This window comes from Camelus bactrianus, chromosome 26 (genome assembly GCF_048773025.1).
Source record: "Camelus bactrianus isolate YW-2024 breed Bactrian camel chromosome 26, ASM4877302v1, whole genome shotgun sequence".
NCBI lineage: Eukaryota > Metazoa > Chordata > Mammalia > Artiodactyla > Camelidae > Camelus > Camelus bactrianus.
Window position 1 is genome coordinate 25,141,492 of NC_133564.1, and position 21,706 is coordinate 25,163,197.

Below are 21,706 nucleotides of genomic sequence, written 5' to 3' on the forward strand. Positions count from 1 at the left end.
TAAATTTGGTAGGATCTTCTGAAAGTGGAGGTAAAAGGGCTTTACCATTTAAAAGGTCTGTTATTGTCCAGGCTACAGAAGTTCTTTTGGTGGGGGGTCCAGGATACACCTGCAAAGGATATTGCATAGGAAGGCCTGATGCTGGGAGAGCCTGATTTAGAACCTCGGAAAGTGAGAGGAGTTGTAAAAGACAGCAAAAAAAAAAAAAAAAAAAAAAAAAAAAAAGCCTTCCTGACTTTCCTGGGCACTTTTGCTAAATTCCTTCCTGGCTTTGGGCATTTACATGAGTAACCTGTATGCCCTGGGCATAGAGACCAGGCTGGAGTGCTGTCTGTAAATCTTGTAGAGAAAGGAAGATTAAAACGGGCAGCTGTGTGTTTAAGGGGTTTTCTGGGGAAGGTGGAGGAATTTGGGGAATTTGCTAAAGAGATGGTGCTGGATTTTAAGAAGGGGGATTTCTTTTGGATGTCAACTTTAATTTTTGTTGTGTTCTAATAATTAGGTCCTGTTCTCTCAGTTTGTTAAGGGAGTCCCTAAGGCGAGCTGACATTCTCTTGTGTCTTCTTTTTAATTTGGTCTTCCTATAAGTATCAATAATTGTTTAGGATGAGAGCTCTTTAAAAAATTTTTTTTTTCTTTCAAATAGAGCCTATTCAAAGGAGCCATCATCTGGCCATTGATGAGTAGGATCTTCTATTAATCCCAATAGTAATTCGAACCAATAAGCCTTTTTATGGCTTAACCACAAACACAAGAGCTGTGCCCAAGGAGAATGCAAGAGATGTAGCCCTCACAAAATGCAGAAGATTCATTCTCAGACTCAGCCTGTGAAATCAAAGACCTCTGTTGTCACAGGTGGTTAAACAGCTGTAGTGCAGACAGTGTGTGGGTCCCCCATGAGAATGTGAGACACATCCAGTCACGAAGCTGCTCATCTGGGACACTGGGCAAGTGCATCTGGAGTGGGCTCTTCCAGCAACAAGACAAAGGTCCCTTACGGGCTGGGAGCCCTTGTGACAAGTTCCCCGGAGAGCTGGCGCAGTCAGACAGAGAAAATGCTGCTTCTGCCTTTGTGTCTCAGAATCCCAGTCTATCTGACCGGCCACCAAGTGCAAGCCTGTACTTGCATATTCCGCTGGCTGAGACCAGAGAGGACATTCTCACTGCTCGTGAGGCCAAGCTCTCAGGACAAAGAACAAGATGAGAGGAAAACCTCCTCTGGGTTCTACATAGGGGACCCACAGCAAAGTTTGTCTAAATAGATGCTGGTCTGGTGAGAACTATGAACTCATCAGCTGGTCAGGCCACCTTGAAAAACAGACTTACAGGACTTATGCCCATATTCTACCCTACGGTTTTCCTCCTTATGACAAACGACACAAAAGACAGAGACCAAAGAAAGCAATGACCACCTCTGGGAGCACAGGGATCCACAGAAAGCCAGAGTACTCATAACAAATCTCTACCAGAATTGCTACACCCAAGTAACTAGCTGGCACTTAAATTTTCTCCTGCTAATCTAAATTTAGAAGAAGAAAAGGACTCTCACGTGCTCACTTCCAGCAGATCCTGCAGGCAGGGATCCGGGAGACGGACATGGTAAGAATTCCTACCTTCTGCCGGCGCTGTCAGAGGTCCCAGGGTCTCTTAGCGGCAGCAGCTCCAGAGCGAGCCACGTCCAGGCTGTGCAGGGTCCCATGCTGGGCGTCAAAACTGTAGAGGGGGAACTTTCCCCTTCTTCCCCTGAAGGTTCTTTGGCTGGTCTAATAATTCAATTGACATAAGACAGATTAACGGGAGAAAAACACATTGAGTTTCATACATATGGGAGTCCATAAAAATATGAGACTCTGAGAAGTGACCAAAGCAGGCAGCTTTTAATATCTTTTAGTAGACAAGGAAACAATCAATTTGTGATGAATTGACAAAACAAAAGATCTAGACTGGGGGGTAGCACATTAGCAAAGAAGTAACAAGATTTGTTGATACAGCCTTTAGGACCTTGAATTCCATACTCTGGTGATAAGGATGCCTTCTGCACCTCTAGTATGGGGAGGGTAACTTCATGTCAGAGATTTATTTCTGCTTTAAGGGGATGAAAGAGGATCAGAATGTCCTTCTTGCACTGGCTGTTTCTTAAGTAACGCTAATTCAAAGTAATCGACACGCCAAAGTGGCACATTTCGGGGTGTCATTCTGTCTCTATCATCATTATCAGTGACCCACTGGGGAAGTTCGTGCTCCTTGTCCCCATACCTCTGGGCTCTAAAGAGTTGGAGGCTCTGGTCTCCAAAAGGGACACTTTCTTGCCAAGGGACACGGCCAAGATGCATTGAACTCCATATAACTGCAGGTTACAGCTTCTGCCAGGGCACTGTGGATTCCTTCTGCTGAGGAACCAGCAGGTTAGAAGACAAGTCACCATACGAGCAGGGGTAATTGACCCTGATCAGTAGGAGGAGGTAGTGCTTCTTGAAACAATGGGGGCAGAGAGGGAGGCAGGAATGTGTTTGGATCCCACATGATCCACGCAGGCCACCTTTTGGTACCTCCTTGCCCCACTGTATCTGCTCATGAACCTGGGCAGCAACCACAGCCTGAGAAAGACCTGATTACCAAGAGAGCAGACCCCATGGGAGTGAAGGTTTGCGTCATGCCACCAAGTAAGCCACTGATTCCTGCCAAGCTGAGGGCTGGTGGTTATTTAGAATGGACGATGGAGGAAGAGGAGGAGATCCAGTTGTGAACCTGGGATCAAATACAGCACCAGACGCAATATTTAACCCCACTAATCTCCCTTTTCTGAGTTCTTCTCTCAGGAAGAAAGGCTTGTGGTGTCCATGGGGAGGGTGCTCCTCCAATTTAAGTGGAGATGGAGACTTGTGCGAACAGGAGCCTATGATCACCGTGAAGATGTGTCTCTCGATGTCCCACTGCAGGGAGCATGTGGACCGCAGACCAGCTGCCGTGCTCTGAAATCTAGCATTACATTTGCACTGAGGTTGGGCTCTCCCTAGGCTGCTCCCAGCCAATGACTTACTGTGACAGGTTTACTAAGCAGGCCGGGACCTGAAAGATGCTGGCCTCCTCTGAAGGGGGACTTTGGCTCAAGGACTCCCCACAGGCCTAGCTGAAACTTTGTTAGAACTATGCTGATGTCTAAGGAGTAAATTCCCTACTCCCTCCACCCCAAGGAGTAAATTCCCTACTCCCTCCACCCCTAGTTTCCTCTTTCTTCTCCTTCACATAGAACTGCATCACAGTCTGATGGCTCCTCTGCCAGGTCCTTCTCCATTTTCCTTCACTGGCATTTCCTCTAGTAAGTCTTTTGCACATATATTCCCATCTTGGTATTTACTTCTTGGAAGACCCAGAGAGATGGCTGTGGGCGTCTGTGGCCGAACGGCAGCTAAGACAATCTTGCATGCTAAGTCTAGTCAACTGGTAGTGGCTGCCAAGAGTGGTGAACTGAGAAAGATTCTAGGGCTGTTTGTGGTCCCTTGTAAAGATGCCATGGTCTATTGGCAAGGTCTGCCATGAGGGTAAGGGAGGAGCGTCTTGACTTTTCATTAGTAGCTACTTCTGAATTGGGATGTTCCCAAATCTCTTTCAAGAACAGTCATGGTCAGAGGGGTATTGTATGTGAAATTTTATTAATGATGAATGATATTCATAATGATAGTGAGTGATTAATGACATCATTAATAATAATGATATAATGCTTACACGATATAATGATGCAATAATATATAATGACTACAGAATATTATATGAATAATGAGAATGCTTAATGATGAATGATAGTTATAAAATGGGGCCTCAAGTGATACTGTGTGTTTCATTATATTATATAAGCAATAATATTTTCACACTAAGATTCAAAGTATGAGGATTTGCTAGTGATCTCCTTCTCTGACTTGGGGTGACTGCTCTGGTGAGCTCTTTCCTTGGCAGGTTTGTATCATGGAACCCATCATAACATGGAGCTTTTCATTGATATTACTCATTTTCTCTCTATCTGATTTTATACTTGCCAAGAAACATTTTGTTATTAGGTTTTATAAGTAGCTTTTCCTACTAGAAAGAGAATTGCTAACCAGTATTCTGGTATTCTAATCTATCTAGCATTTATTTCCTTCCTTTAAAGAATAATTTTTAAAATTATAAAAAATAATATAAGATTATCATTAAAGAGTTTTAAAAGTATAAAAGCTAAATTTGAAGTCCACCTCTTATGCAGTTTCCTTTCAATCCCACTGCATAGGGGTAACACTATTTTTTGTTGTAAATTAATTGTTTTCTCCATTGGGTAGCTGATGCGCAAGGTGTTTTCTTTACGACTTTGTTTAAAAGGAATCTCTTGTGTATTTACCCAGAATGAACTAACAAAACTGAGTTTTTAAACACACAAAACTGAGGATCAACCCTTTCACTGAGAGTCCTTTTTATCTTCATGAGCCAATCTTTTATTAAATTTTTTACACTGGTAAACATTACGCTTCGCAAAAAGCGTAAGCTTTAGTTACCACTCACAGTGGAATATGAGAGATCATTTTGGGAGAACATATGTAGTGCTGTGCTGACTGTGTTTTAAAGTTTATTCAGTCTTATGAACTATGACTCATTTGTTTTTGCATTAAAGTATATTACTTTTTGGTTATTTTCTAGAATAATAACTTTTCACTTCCCCAAGGATAAAATGGGGGGATGGGGAGTAAGAAAAGTGACTTTAAGTGTGAACTCACCTTAAGTAGTATGCACCTACCTGAATAGTTCTGAAAAGAATGCGTGACGACAAATCTGACATAACTTAGGTTGTATATAGATTGGCGCTTTTTAAAAAAAAGAATGTCAATATTATTACCATTGGCCATTTTCAAACTCAAAGCAATTCCTTATGAGAAAAACTAGTTCCCTAAGATGAATAAGGTTAAGCTTTTAGTGTACATGAAATTTAGCTCAAAAGATGTTCCTCAGTGGAAACCACCTAGACCTTTACTGAAAGTGTTTTCATTTAAGAATTTACAAATGACACTTGAACTTAAGATCTCCAAGAGAAATTATTGTTTAAGAAACAGAAAAAGCAACTTACCAAAATCAGGCTGATAAAACTATAAAGGCAAATATAATTTTGTACCTTTGAAAAAACTTCAATGCTGGTTTCGCTCAGTAAGGAATAGGCGACATTATTTTCATAAACACACAAACTTACAAAGTGTAGTCATTGTATTACTTTCTGGTTATATAAGGCAGATAACTTTTAAAAATAATTTCATACTAAAAAATGATAAAATTTTTGTGACAATAATTGTTTAAGGGGGACAAACTATGGTGAACCATAATTTACAAATCTGGTGGACCATGGGGATAAAAATTCGACATCATTCCATGTAGATTAAAAAGATTTTTTTTCTAAAAGCAATTTATTCTCTTGCCCTTTCACAAAATTAGAAATAACTCTTTCAATTAACAGGCAAAATATTGCTACAGAAATAAAGATACTCTAAAACTTTCATAGATCTACCTAATTTTTCTCTTTTTGATTAACAAAAACCTGGAATTATTTTGTAGCATATTTATTAATTGCCAGTTTTCACAAGATGGAATCCTGTAAAAGTAGTTACAAAAATATATAATAGGAATATCTTTGGGGAGAGGTTGTGATTTAGTAAATGCTGCACTTGTTCAAGACAGTCATGGAAATGCAAACCCAGTGCTCACAAGGGCTCTGTTCTCCAAACTTCATTTTCTGATGTTAGAAGTTAGACACAACTTAATAACTATTTGAGGCAAAATTACTGTAGCTTACACTCTTTATAGGATAAAGAGCCATCGGAGTGTGGGGATGTCATTTCAGTCGTGAACCCATTCGATTAGATTAACAGGTTTGATCACCTTCTTTTTGAGATCAATGATGGTTGCTTGATGAGATTTATAGATTTATCTTGATCTTCTCTTTTTAAATTTAAGGTTACCCATGGCTTAGGAAAAATGCCGAAGTCAGTGTGCAAATTTGCACCCTGTCTTCATACTGAGTTTATCTCTGGTTTAGAAGAAACAGCCCTCTGCCCTCATGAAGACAGAGGAGCAACTTCATTTGTCCTAATGCTGTGATTCTTAGTGCAAATGCAACATTAAAAATCCAGTGAAACCACTGCATGGGGTTATCTATTATGCCATTCTGGCACATGATATCAGCTTGTTTTAGAAAGTTCCAATTTGATGTTTTGTCCTTATTTTCATAGATGCATAGAGAGAGACTTTAAATATCAGCATAGAGGAATGGCCTTTTCAGTGTCATTTGCGTTGCAGTAAAAGTCGTGAAGGCATACTTGCTTCCATGCAAATGTTGTCTCATGAACCAGATGACAGCAAATAGATGATAAAACTTTATTAGTAAAGTATTAAAATAGGCACTCAGGAAGATTTTGTTCTTCTCAACTGACATTTCCAGATCTGTTAGGTCTAGTTTTTATAGATCTGATCTAAACTTGACTTTAGAAGAGGGGCCAAATGGATTAAATTCCTAAAGATACCATAAATTTGGGGGCACAAATGAAAAAAAAGCAAAATAAACACATTTGGTAAGACCGACTTTTGGTTGACATGAGGGCCCAGAAGTACTAACCTGCTTTCTGAAAAAATAATTGAGAATACAAACTAATCACACATAATAAACCAGTTTATTAGATTGTCAGTGATACTTTGAGACAAATTCAAGTTATTTTATTGTACTTCATATAAACAGAGGAAGGGAGGAAAGTTTTAAACTTCAAGCTTTGTTCAGCATGTGTGCAGTTAGCATCCACAAAAGCACCATTGGATATGGAAGAATTAGCACCACAGAATTTTAGGACCTAACTGTTAACATGCATCACTGAAAAATTTGGAACATGGAAACTGAAGTAGTACGTGGTATGGTCTATTATAAACAATACAAGGCAATTTATGACTTGTTTTCATACAGTACAATACAATCACCAATCAATGAGAAACTTTTAAGTACAATACAGGACAAAAAACAATTTGTACCCTGTTAACACTAAAGCAGTTACAGATTTAAAAACAGGTTTCTTGTAAGAGGCAGCGGGTTGAAATGTTCCCTCCTCCTCAATTTTTAAATTCAGAGTTATAGAGTTACATGATCTCTTAAGAAAGCATTTTCAAAGCTATGTCTCTCTACCTCAATGCTGACAAATTTTTTTTTGAAAACGACAGGCTTGATGAATTAAAAACAAAAACAAAAACAAAAACAAAAACAAAAACAAAAACAAAACAAAACAAAACAAAAAACCTGACAGAGTCAAGAAGTACTCCAGTGTGGTGGAAGGTATTCCACTTAAGTTTGAAAATGATGCCAATGGTGTTGACACTTTGTCTTCCCTTCCGTGGAGGAATGTCAAGTACAGAAGCCTCGAATTCACGATGAACTTGGGTTCATTTCTTTCACCGAATGCCTTTATTCTGAAGTGTAACATAAGAGTTATTCCTCAACTGTTTTTGTGGTGTCATAGGGCTGTTCCTTATGCTGGATTTGACAACAGTGAAAGGGTTGGTATTCTCTCTGGATTTAGGGTAATTTGTGAGCTAAAGAAAAAATATTAATTTAAATTTAGCATATATGAAATTTTAAAGGGAATTTCACTATTTTCACAGTACAAACCCATAATGAATATCATTGAAAACCTTTCTGTTAGAAAGCATGTAACAAACCCTCAATTTTAAGTCGTGTCTAGGCCAATTTTGGCATATTTGAAGATACTGTATAAAAACTGTGCAGTAGGAGTAGATACAGGTATATTCAGATCTCAATGCATTGATGCCAAGGAAAAAATATTTTTACTTGCCAAGAGAAGAATATACCTTGAAGTATCTATGCAGACACATGAATCAATCATACATCTGCCCAACTTCTAATTCTGGAATAGTGATAACAGGGTCATTTAAGAAAAAGTACTCAATTACAGTACGGCAGCAATTTTTATGTTGTATATATTTAACAGCAAAAACATTTTTGAAAATAGAATCGGTATTATACGGTAAGTTTACAATTCACCATTTCTATACTTGTAATACATGCGTTTATTTTTTTTCCCAGTTTTTAAAAATCCCACTAGGACCAACATCTTTTAGAACAACAATCTAACATTAAAGAAAAACCTTCTAAGGAAAATATTTAGCATCACAGAGATTTGAGAAAAGTCTGTTACTCAGCATCACAAAATACTCAATAGATCTACATTTAAGATTGTTCATGCCAGGACATTAACACACCTTTGGGCTAATATATCTTATTTAAAAAAAGGAAACAAAGAAATAAACCAAAGAACTGACATGGAATTTATCTTTAGTCTCTCCTTGGTAAGAGCAAATGTCTAGTAAACTTGACTTCTTTCTGTACCATGTAATGATGTCAGCATCTGCGAAGCAGCGTTTACATTCGATAAAACATTTAAGATTAGTGATAGGAAAATGGCTGCTAGAAAGGATTAAAAAGAAGTAAAATTATAGAAAAATGGTTTTTTTCCTTAGGTGAACTGCCCCCAAACAAAAAAGAAAGCCAAGTTTGTTTGCTTTGAAATATTCTTCCGTTGAAACACGTTTTTGGATACAAGTTAGCCTATCCTCATAAAGGTCAGAAAGATGTAAGGGTTAACTTGAGAAAAAATTTATCTTTTGAAAAAAATTATCCTATGCTTTTTCTGCTGAGCCAAATCCATTGTCTAAACCAACTACTGATTTTCTGAAGAGGAAACAGCTCTGCACAGCAGCACATCCACATAACTGATTTAAATCTGATAATTTGCCAGGCAAGGCTGGCGTGAGCATAGAAGAAGCAACACTGATTTCTTAAAGTTTTGGGGTTACATTAAGACTCAACTAAGCCAAAATTGAGTAATGACAGGCTGGCTTAATAGTTCTGATTGCTCTTATCTTTTGATCAACACTTGAAAACAAGGCAGTATCAATTAAAACTAAGATTTAAAAAATAAAAGCTGTTTAAAAATTGTTCAATGAAAAAGCCTTCAAATTTTACAACATTTTAACCTTAAATGATTGTAGACTAACTTAGACTAACGGTTTTGCCATGATCACACACTTCTGTTACGCTTGAGTTTTTTTTTTTTTTTCTGTATTGTTCATTGGTTATATTATGTAATGCAATTTTCTGTTCAGTTAAAATAGTTTAAATTTTTACATTTTATTATAAGAAGCTTTAGAAAAACACATAAGTAGGATAAATTTACAAAAGGATAAAGAATAGTTTATGGGATTTTAGACAAGTTCTATACAGACAAATAGCTAGTTCAAGGTAATAAAGTGCCTTCATTTCCAGGTAATTAATTTTTCACTAAAATATTTTAAGGCTTTATAAGAAACTTATTGTTATCAGAACTTTGATAGTATATGGGGTTATGCTATTAATTACCATTCTTTCGTAGTCCTTATTTAATTTAATCTTTTGATCCATTGTGGGTAACTTCTAATAATTAGTAGCTTAAAATGATAAAATTCAACTTGCGAATTCACCTTGTGAGGAAAGGGAAAGATGTATAATTTATAAATGCTGTGATTTGTACATAAGACTCACATTTGCTTGTGAATAATCTAGTTTTGTCATAATATACAACAGCCAATGCCTGCCCACCCCAATTCAACAGAATATTTAATCCATGGAAAACAGGCCATCATTTCATTCATTCATATAGTCTATTGTTTTTACATTTAAAATGATCGTGCAGCCTTAAATGAAAAGGGCCACAGAAAAATCTAAGATAAAGTCTTCAAATACAGGCACAATTAATATTTTTATTGCAATAGTTTATGCATAATCTGTATTGATGCCAACATCTAATGTTAAAGCATTTATATTTGCTTTTATTTTGCTTCTAATACTCATGGATGTATCACAGTAAAATACTGATAACCTAATAGAAATATATACAATAGCCTTAATCATACAGAATTCTATTTCTTTTTCTCATTTCTTTTTGGAGAATATGGGGGTGTTTAAGCACAGCTGTGTACTTAAAATCTGGCAGCTCCAGGTTTTAAGATAAATGATGACTATATGGACATCAACTACTCAATTGGTTATAATCAATGAAAACCAATGAAAATGTTTAAATATTCTTTTTAAGGAATTCATTTTTATCAGCAAATTACTGAAGTCAGATTAAATTGCCATAATATCTAAAATGCTTTTGTAATTGCCACTGGATTAATTTAAAACATTCCTTAAATTAAAGGCTTTGGAGATTAGGATGGAGAAGGAAAAGTACAACTCACTGCAAAGAATGGTTTAAGTTAAATATTCTATATATAATTAGAAAAACAGGAACTACCAGTAGGAAAAAAGTGCTAGTCTTAAAATTGGGTTTGGTTTTGAATCTAAAGCCTGGTAAGAATTATTCCTGTTAATTGAAAAACAATTAAAACGGCATAAACTTTTATCATTGCACATTCCTTTACCAAAGTGCCACAAGTTACCCCCAATTTTTTTAAATGTACACGATGCTACTTTTCAAAATCTAAGTATATAAAGTTTTACCTTTTTTTTAAATAGTATAATACAGTTTCACAAACTTAGCACAAATCTAAGCAGGAAGATGAATGATAACTTTCTAAAAACAGTGTAGTGTCTTAAAAAAATAACTATTAAGAACCTTTGTCGTTATGAAGATTCAAATCCAAGTATAGTTAAAGCATTCCCATAAAATCTGAAAACATCATGAAAGTTGATTTAGGCAAATTTTAGTAACACCCTGCCATGCAATGCACAGACATCATATGCTTTTTTAAAAAACATAGTTAACCTGTGTTTATCTGACTACATTATATACTTAACTCTCTTCAGTCACTGAAGTAACAATATATGTAATAACCGAGTTTTGAAGACAGTATTAAACACTAAGGTTTCTAGCCTTAATTGTTTGTTCGTATTAAGCACAGCAAAATGTTTGATGCATGGGTTATTAATTCTCATGCTTCTATCTTTTTATTCTAAGTAGAAATGCTAAGTAGAAATGGATAGAGGTACTATAATGAGGGCAAAAGGACATTAGTGACCAAAGCATCAACATATGGAATAAATAAAATAATAAGCAACTGTGGCAGAAGTTCTCCATATTATTAAATTTGGTAAATCAGGGGAAGACAATAAAAAAAAATCCCCTTACCATGTAATAATCATATTACTTTATATTTAAAAATAAATGGCATGCACGTCAGGTTATATTTTTAATAGTTTTGTTGTTTGAGTGTGATGAAGTTAAACTAGGGAGTCACCTCATTATAAACGGAGACCAAAGCAAACAAAACATTTTACTGTTCAGACAGAGAAAGTAAAACCATGATTCTCAATGATAGCTCACCTGTCTTTTGTTATGCCTCAGGCTAAACACTGTGCTGTAGTGTCTCATTTAATTAGGGTGAAAAATGCTGGTGAAAATATAAAAGAAGTAATGTTAAAATTAGGATTAGTTCCTAGTCATGGAACATTAAATGACTATCGAAAAAGGACCTTTTTTTCTACAGTTTGAGAATCTTCATCTTGGGTGTAAAAATGACTACATAAAAGCAGATGAAAGAAATGCCCAATTTTATAAATTCTTCTGAGGCTGTAGAATGGGATAGGAATTAATATCCTGGCCCTCTGACAGAAGTAGCAAACTCTGAAAACATAGAAGTAAAATCAGGAAGGATCAGGCCTGATAAATCACTGATGACAACTCCCCCCAAACTCAACATGCGACAGGTGAGTCACAGAAAGGCTCAATATCCACCTATATAATTTAAAGAACCTTCCTGTAGTTTCTGAGTATGAGAATTTAATCTCTTGCTGGTAAGCTATATATAGTTTTGGGTAGTGGTAACATTAAAAATTTTAGAGTAATACTTCAAATAAACATTGAAATGCAAATAGTCTTAATAGAAGCTGTAGATGTGTGGAAACTCCATACGAAATGTGATTTTCCAACTATATTTAGCTTATGTAATACCCCAAATAATACGATTTCACAATTTCTCTTGCTAATACACACAGATTTTTTTTCCTTGATTTTGCAAAAGTTGGGCAGTTGTATTTACCTCATTTAGCTCTTCCTTGATAGCAGTCCTACAGTGTTGACATATGTACTGATTATTCCTACCAGAACCAGTCCGACCATATAATTCAATTCTGTTTTCTATTTTTCAGCTCTTTTACAGCACTTTTCATTTCCAAATGCACCATACTTTGTTATAATAGTCATTTCTCATTGTATCCCTCTGAGGAGGGCAAAGGTAACACGGCTCAAGCCGTGGTGGGACAACACACGTCCCACTGTGACTGTCTCCCACCTGAAGGCAGTAATCCCGCGTGGCCCTATGCTCTGTATCTCTGGGGCCAAAGACTGGCTCGTGTCTGCTGTATAGCCATACCTAGCAGAGTGTCTAGTTCATGCTGTATGCAAAATAAATATTTGTTCATGTAACGAAGGAGAAATGAGATTGAAAAAACAGAGCAAAGAACCTCCACATACTGCCCCCGCATGCCCCCATCCCGCAGCTAAAAGCTGTGCTTGCCCACTCTTGCATCTCTACTACAAGAGGGTAGGTAGTATGACTTATCTTAAATGACAGGATAGAATTGCTCACTCTTAAATCATGATGGCAAAGTCCACATGGTATATGCCCTCCAGAGTGTCAATGACTGGCTGTGACTACAACTCCTCCTAAAACTTTGAGTTAATCACCTCGCTTTTTGCTAAGTATTTAAGTGAAAAGCTGTGCTTCTGCATACAATAGACTAGTCTCTTCTAAAGCTAATTCAGGCATAAAGAATCAAGGAAATAATCCTCACAGCTGCAGTCCTTAGGGCAAGTATGGAGAATATTAGAAGGGAGTGAAAAGACAGTTACACAGATAAGGCAAAAAGAACTGGGGACCAGGGGTTCTTCAGTTTTTTCGGAAATAAGCGCAGGAAAGTTGAGAAGATAGAGATTTTAGTGGGCTAGGAGAATGGTGAGGTTAAATTAGAGGATGTCAAAGCTTTTCCAGCTCTAAAACTCTAATTTGTGCTATCTGGTTCCTCCTCTGATATGATGGTAATCAAATTATACATTTTTTTTAAAGCTCAAATACATTTATTAAAGAAATATTTTTTAAGGAAAAGAATAACCTTGTAGAGTTTTATATTCTGGAACTCTTGAACAACTGTATTAAAAGTCTTCTTTAAACCGTCATTATGCCCTCTTTTGAAACAACACCGTGTAAAGCCTTTTAAATCCTGAATAAATCTACTTAAATTATGTCAGTATAGTGTGGATATTATAATACTTTATATTGTCAGCAAAATTAGTAGCTAGGAGCTTGCTCCTACTCCCGCTACTTTACATGAACGTGTCCTCTAAAGAGAAAGTCTTGCCAATTAAGTACAATTCATGACCTCATTTCCAATTTCAAAGAGAGGAAGGTGAAATTATTTCTTGTGAAAATCGGAGTTACGGTTTTAAATCACACCAGTAGAAAAACAAATGGTAACACTATGAAGCTTGAATCTCTAAACTGTTGAACATGTTAATAAAAACAGCACTATTAATTAGAACATTTGAGAAGTAAAAACATTATTCATTCCAAAATTAAGAAGCAAAAATCTAATTTTTATTAGTCGGAATCATAGATACATGGGCAGAGGAAAAATGATTTATTATCAGCTTTAATTTCTGCTAAGCTTGGACTTTTCAAACCCTTCAAGCTTCATGTACTCACTGGGAAATCAGGCTTATAATTCTTTACTTCGCATCCAAAGATATCTTTGGTCTTTGAATGTTAAACTGACGTCATTACTTATATGGAAACAAGGGCCATGGCCTCACTTCCCACACGGCCACAAACATTATTGACAGTTAATTAAAATTAATTACTACAATCAAAAGAATGATGAACTGCTTAGAGGACTCATGCTTACTGCTCAAAAGTAGCTAATCGTCTTCATAGTTCAGAGTAGATACCCTCGAAGCTGAGTATGAGGTACTGCGAGTCCTCCTTGTGGTTTAAATTACACTAATGAGATTCTCTTGGTAATTTAAATGTAACAGCCTTTTTATGAGAAATAAGACTTAGGCCAAATTCTACACGAAAGTAGGTCATGTTAAAGGGAAGTTTCATTTCAGTATTTTTGGAATTCACAGATCGAAACACGAATGTAGTGAAATAATTTAGGAACATAAAAAGAAATATAATTATCAGAGGGGAGAAAGAAAGTCTGTATTTAATGGTAGGCAGAAAGGCAAAAGACATGAGAAAATAAGTAGATAAGAGGGATTCATAAAATGGGAATAATCTAAACTGTTACTAATATTCTCTCAGTAATCCGGCAAAACATGTCATTTGCATGGCTTTCCATAGAACTGATGCAAGCACTGTAGTACCATATGGTTATTTTTTCCCTTGCTGAATAGTTGTATAAACACTGAAAATGACATACTAACTTTCCATAAAGTTAAGAAAGTGCCTGTTGCGTATGCTCTTGGTATGTGACTTAGTGTTCTGGGACCTCTTTGTGGTTCTGCAGCTTCTCATTTTAGAATCCTCCATGGGAGATGGCATGGACTGGGATGGACCAGCCAAAAACCAGCTTTATCCTCACCTTTAGTTATGTCAAAATTCAGACACCTCTTTGGTATGAACAGGATTCTCTTGAAAAAGACAACAGCAGATAGTAAAAATTCCTCCTTTAGATCTACTGGTACACAATTTATGCTGGCTCACTAGAAGCATGATATAATCTGCTTAAATGTACTGCCATTCTCCAGGATCTCAATGACGCTGTGCTTAAAATGGCAAAATTTAGGTAAATTCAATTAGAACTTCTAGAAAAACAAAAATGCAATCTGGATGTTGCTTTCATTGTATCCATTCTCCTTTCATTTATATAAACTATGGACCAACATGAGTTTCCAATCATAAAACTGAGTTCAAAAGTCTACATTATATAACTTTAAGAGTGCATAAAAACTACCGAGGCATCACCACATTGATAAACAACGAAAGCATTCCTTCCAGCATGTTTTGCTAATAGAGATATCCTAAGAAGTATCTCCTTATTTGGCATTATTTTTCACATTACTTTGTGAGGTCAAAGCAGTAAAGGAAACAGAAATCTTTGGCCATTGCAATTGCTGACATGCACTAGCGCATTATCTCTGTTTTTAATAGAATAATTTAGAGTCTCCCAAGAATACTTCTTGATGCATATAACATATAAGTTGTTTGAATGTTAGGAGCCATTTAATATTAATATTAATATTAGAGGGTATACTTTGTTGCCTCCATTCTTACTACAGGTTTGCTGCCATGATTCAATTAAGATACTCAGGGAGGATCTGCTTTTCTTGCCTGTTTTAAAAAAAGTATCATTAACAATAAAAAGGAACTATCTATTGATAAACTCAACGACATGGATGATTTCCAAACTACTAGGCTGAAAGATGTTAAATACAAAAAATGCACATTAAATTAAATGAAATTCTATAATAGACAAAGGTAACCTGTGGTAATAGAAGTCAGGTCAGTGACTGTTTCTGGAAGTTGGAATAGGGGGTAAATTGCGGATGTTGCCTAGGAAGGGGTACATTGGAACTTTTTGGGGTGAGAAAAATGCTCTTTGTCTTGATATTTGCCAAAACTGACTGGCATAACAAGATCTGGGCATTTCACTGTATGTAAATTATACTTTAATAGCATTATGACTAAACATAATATTCCTGCTGAAGCATCATGAAAGCTGGTGGCATTTTTCTTTTTTTCATTTCAAAACTTCTGCCCTCACACTGTCCCATAGAGAGCAACATATCCTAGAAGGAGGGCCATGGCTAGTCCCCTGCAGAAGACGTGGACTTTGTGTCAGAGCACCAAACTAAAACAGGCTGTTTATACTGCAGAAAACTAAGAAGAATTCTTTTATGGTCCAGAGTAAAAGTGTCAGCTCTAAGAAACGATATAAAATGTCTTATGTTTTAAAAATACCCCAGAACAGAAAAGGTTTTCCAAGTCAGATTTCTGACTGTGAGAACAAATAATTTATAATCGCAGAGAAAAAAAACCAGTACAATTTTGGCCCCAATGCTACTTAAAAGTAATCATGGCAGCATGGCCTTCACTCTTATTTTGGTTCCCCAAAGATGTGTGAATACTGGTGGGACCCCACGAGTATCTAAAGCAGACCGATGAGCTTCAAACACTTAGGCAGGAAGGAAGCAAGATTTTACCTTATGCTACCTGGTGCATAACCAAGTGTATATATAGTATCACATTTTAAAACCATTTTGAATGCCAGGGCCTGATGTATAATGATTACATCACCATTTTAAATCCAAGTGGCCAAGTTCATCAACGTTAAAGAGGTTACAATCAGAGTCAAAATAGTCAATGAATTCCCAATTTCCTACAGAAATAACCCTACTACACTAGCGAACATTTCTAAAAATAAAGTTAGAAAGTTCTTCTGGTTCTGAGGAAAAAAACCCAGAAATATCCTGAAGAGAATTTATCTGCAAGTGATGCCAAGTATTCATGGACAAAGTTAAAACTTTAATTAAAAGCCAGATCATCATTTCTCCAAATTATTTCTTTTTAAATTCCAATTCTAACCCACCAAAGACTTACGATGTCTTAAACCCACATGTCATACAAAGACATATACAATATCTAATTTAACTATTCTTCATCATTTCCCCCTGAGAGCAGAGGAAGAGAATGAAAAAAGTAAGCAATTTCCCTAGCACAGTGCCTATCTTATGGGAGGAACTCAATCAGCACTTGTGAATAAATGAATGAATGCTTTCACTTCCCTTGAATTGTCATTTCTTCCCTCACACAGTGGCTTCTTACTGCACATTAAAAATTCAGTATGATTGAAAAGGAAAAGGATAGGCACATACTCAGTTAAAAAAAACGTAACATGCCAAAACTCCTAAGTCCCGTGTCATTATTGCTGCAGCTGCTGCTGTTAACAACAAAAAAAAATCACATATTTATAAATTGACACAACTGGAAAACAGCAATAATAAATGGATACACCATAACCTAGATTTTTTAGCTATAAAATTTTCCTTTTATAAATTCAATTGACATAAAGGATACTGTTTGCTTCTCTAGAGTGGACAATAAAATTTACATAATTAATAGAACGGATAGTTGTTTTATGTAAATTACTTTTTGAGACAGTAAGAGGTTTAGAGGTTCATAAGTACCAGAGAAAAACAGAATACCAAGTGCTAGAAGATAGAAAAAAATATAGTTCAAGATTATATGAAATGAGGAAAAGCTCAGGATCAAGATGATGGTCTGTAGGAGCCTCTTGACGACGGTAACTGGGGCCTCAATTATAATGGTTCCTCTACTGTCCTGAAAGCAGGGGTTGCCGCGTGCATCAACCATCGACACGCTGTTTTTATCAAAATCAGAAGGGACCCACAAACACAATCTTGTACTAGTTTTCAACTTTAAAATAAATAGGTGAGAAATCTCTTCTAGCTGAGAGAAGAGAACAAACATATTCTGAATGAATCACACATGCCACCTACTGATTTCAAAGCAAAGAAATAGAGAAGTAGATACTGGGTAGTGAAAGGACCATTTAAGAAGGTCTAGCTCAAGTTCTGAAATGACTCATTACATGATTTAAAAAAAAATTTTTTTAAGAATTATTTATTCATTTGTTTTTTTAATGGAGGTGCTGGGGATTGAACCCAGGACCTCATGCATGCTAGGTATGCACTCTACCACTGAGCTATCCCCACCCCTACGTGATTTTGAACAAGCCCTATGACAGGTTTAATATTTTCCCTATTTGTTATAAAATGAGGGTTACATTACTCCAAAGATTCCTTCAGGCAAAAAAAAAAAAAAAAAAAAAATTAAAACTGATGCAGATTAAGACAAGAAAATCACAGGTTGTCAAGTGACTATGGATACTTACACCAATACCAGAAAATGGGTGATTATAATCCTTTTAGTAAGTGGGGCAACTGGTCCCCAAATTATGCAAACTACCTAATGATCATCTTTTTAAAAAATGAAACACAGCAGTTCTGTTTTCCTCCAGCAATAAAATCATCTTTGATATTTCCTTGCCCGTGGATAGCGTATTCATTTTCTTAATGGTGTCTTTTGATGAGTAGAAAATTTTAATTTTGGTGAAGTCTAGTGTTAATTTTTTCTTTTATAAAAGTTAGTGCTTTTTGTTTCCTGTCCAAGAAATTTCTGCCTACACAGTATTGTGCTTTTATATTTTACTGAAAACAGCTTTAAGAGATTATAACTAGCCCAACTTCCTTGCCCCTGCTATACCTGGGAGTTCCTCTGGTAAGAGGCAGCTCCCTTCCAATTTCACAAACTTCTGTTATACTTTCTGGGGAACCATCCATTTTATAGATTGGGAAGAATTAATGATGATGTTTTTCATATTTATTAAATGCTTATCATATGACAGAAAGTTTGCTAACAGCTTCGTGTATCTTAAGACATTAAATTTTCTTTTAAGAGAATTTTGGCTGAATATAAGGTCAGGGAGGCAAGGAATTTTATGTTTTGCTATTGATACATCTCCCTGACCTACGTGATAGTCCAGCATATGGTGAGTGACTGGGAAGTATAAACTGAAGGCTTACTGAATAAATTCTCACAATAACTCTATCAAGTTATATAATCTGCCCCAAGTTATACAATAGGTGACAGAACTTGAACTTGAACCCAGGACTGGCTGACAAAAAAGTCTGTTCTGTTCTATCATTGTACCAGGACAATGACACTGCCTTATAACTGTGTGGGGAACCAGCACCTAGAAATACTGCTGGAATGACTGCTGTTGTTTAAGGGGGTGGGGGAAATTACTTAAACTTAAATTGTTTTAAATTAAAATTGCTGTTTTATTCCTCTCAAAGCAAAAAGCCAATGTGGAACTTCTGTTAAGCTCCTTCTTCATAATCCTAGGCATATTGACCTTTTTATATTTATAGCTATGTGATGATCTGTGCAGATTGAGCCAACATGAAACTTTTATGGCCACAGAAATATATACAGAGAGAAATTCAACCTCCATGTAAGAATTTAGAATTCAGCCTGCTAATTTCTCTATGAGGCTACAAAAGCATGGTTAAGGAACAAGGTCATTTATTTAATGGAATTTCCTAGTCAATAGACCTTTAACCACAATGCCTTCGATCCTATTGAAATTCAAATATTCCTAGTATGTATTATTTTGATTTTCTGCTCCAATAAATACAACATAGTGAACATGATTAAATTTTGTGTGTGTGTGAATGAGATTACCACAGAACTCTAAAATATTACCACCAAATAACAGTATAAATGAAGAAGTTGTGGGTTCTTGAGTTAATTTTATAAAAACTTGGACCATCCCTTTCAAACAGGTTTTTAAAAAAGCCAGCTTCCAACTTATTATGTGGTCATTTATCTCTCGTTCATAAGAATGTAGAGAAAAAAAATCACTAGTTGATTTTTTCATTATTAACAGAATTTATTGTGCAAGTGAAGGAGTTTTCTCTCTTAAATTATCTAAATAACATTTTTTTGAAGGCTACACGGCAATGCAGTGTCCTGACAAGGCATGCGTGGACAGAACAGGAAGGGATCTGTGCTCCAGTCATTAGGAACAAGTTCTGGAAGGCTTGCAAAGGCGCGAAGCTCAGGATAGAGAGGGTCAAAATCTCAATTACTAGAGGCAAAGAGGCTGAAATCCAGGCAAATGGCTTCTGCATAGACATGAGCACCAATATAATGACTTGCTATGCCTTCTGCCAGGGCCAAAATGGATCACAGATTCAGTGCAGAATTGAGCCTAAAAAAAAGATGTGACAAAAAACAGGAAAACACCTAGAAGCCGTTTTTAAAAAAACTATTTAATTTAGCTATAAAAACGTGTGTTTAATTCTACCAAATTTTGATTTCAAGTTTAACACTTTAAAATTTCCGTAGTGTTATTATGAAGGGTTTAATGAGCAATAGGCTCTTTATAAACCTTGGTATTTCATTAGATCGCTAAGTGACCTACAGCAAATCGTGTAACCTGCCTGGGCCTTTTTTCTTCATCCGTTAAGTGACGTTAGTAATACTGAACTAAGCAAATGTAAATCAGTATTTTCATCAGGATGACATGAGATCCAATATATGAAAGAACTTTGAAAAATATGTCAAATTATATGAACATGATTATAATTTAAAATTCTATATTATTTTCACATTTAATTTAATTAGAAAATATTTCAGAATTAATGCCCAGTTATGGGAAAACTTTCATGATAAATGGATCTTTTGTACCAACAACTAATTGAATTCAGCCATTAACAGCTCTTCATTGCAATGAACCTACGGTGAAAATTATTACAACTTCTGATTTACACAGTTATGGCTGAATCAGGCTTATTCCATTTGGATAAGACACTGGTGAGTAATTCACAGTTAAGAACACTGATGGATTGTGTAAATCCAGACATATGGAGAGAAAAGGAGTTTGTGAAGATACTGTATATGTGATAAGAATGAAATAAAATGAAAGTAAGGATGAATACAAAGGCCTGGGGCAGGGAGGGCGAATATGTGATCTCGATGTTACTACTCCTCGCCTTCCTTATGCTCTCCCCAGCTCATTGTCCATGCACACACAGTAATCCCAGCAGTCTTACGATGAGCCTGAATGGGGCTTCACAATCTCCAATCTAGAACTCAGGAAGTCGCTGCCACTTGAACACAGTAGGCACATGAGATGAAACAGAATTATTATTTTTATCCTGGGACATCAAAAGTGACTTGGATGGAGAAGACAGAAATACTGTTTTAAATAGTATTATTGTAGTTCTTTAAGTCTGCATCAATGAAATGTATTTTGAGCACTGTAACAGAATGTAGATGATTCATCATAAAGAATACATTGTTAAAGGGAAAATGACATATAGCATTTTATAATAGCTCCAAACACTTCTCATATATCTACACACTGCCGGGCCTGTGGCAGATAATCAGATGACCATGTGTTGAATGGAAAATGACAGTTTGATTAGACTTCAACAGTTGCTTTGAATCAAATAACTTTGAACACGGAGTACTTAAAGCTAATGGCAGTGGAATATTTTTCTTTTGTAAATCATTGTATCTCTAGTCCCCAGCACAAGGGCTGGCACAGAGCAGCCACTCAGTAGCCACTGAGTGACTACAGGAACAGGATCACTTATCTATTAAGCAAGGGAAAGAATATTCTTGAAGTAAAATTTAGGATGGGCAGGAAACAAAAGATTCCATATTCTACCACACCTCAATTTGTGAGTCAGTCTTTGACGTAAAATGACATGGTATTTCTCGTCAGGTTTTTCAATAATCATTTTCATTCCCACCTGTTACCACTTTGATTTGTTCCTTAAGTACTGTGAGCTTGAAGCAACCAGATTTCAAAGACAAATCAGGAACAGGAACACTTGTGATTAAGTGGAGAGGGATGATTTAAGTCACCAGCCCAGTGCCAGGTGTGGAGGGGAATAGAAAAGAGGAAGAAAAACAGTCTCTGGTTTTAAACTTACATTCAAGTTAAGGAGGTAGGACTTTTATATTGGAAAGTAAGTTTACATTTTTAAATACATTTAATCAAGTTCTAGGCTGTATCCAAAAAAAATCTTTTGGAACTGGAAGAACTGCCTATTTACAGGGC

General features: G+C 36.1%; 1 protein-coding gene across 1 annotated transcript in view; it reads right to left on the minus strand.

Moving 5' to 3' along the window:
• Positions 1-6,664: 6,664 nt before the first annotated feature.
• Positions 6,665-21,706, minus strand: part of PURG (purine rich element binding protein G) — a 33,551-nt gene continuing 18,509 nt past the window's right edge. The window contains 2 exon segments of the mRNA XM_074353612.1: positions 6,665-7,551; positions 7,554-7,587. Coding sequence (XP_074209713.1) covers positions 7,484-7,551; positions 7,554-7,587 — 102 coding nt within the window. The 3' untranslated portion in view covers positions 6,665-7,483.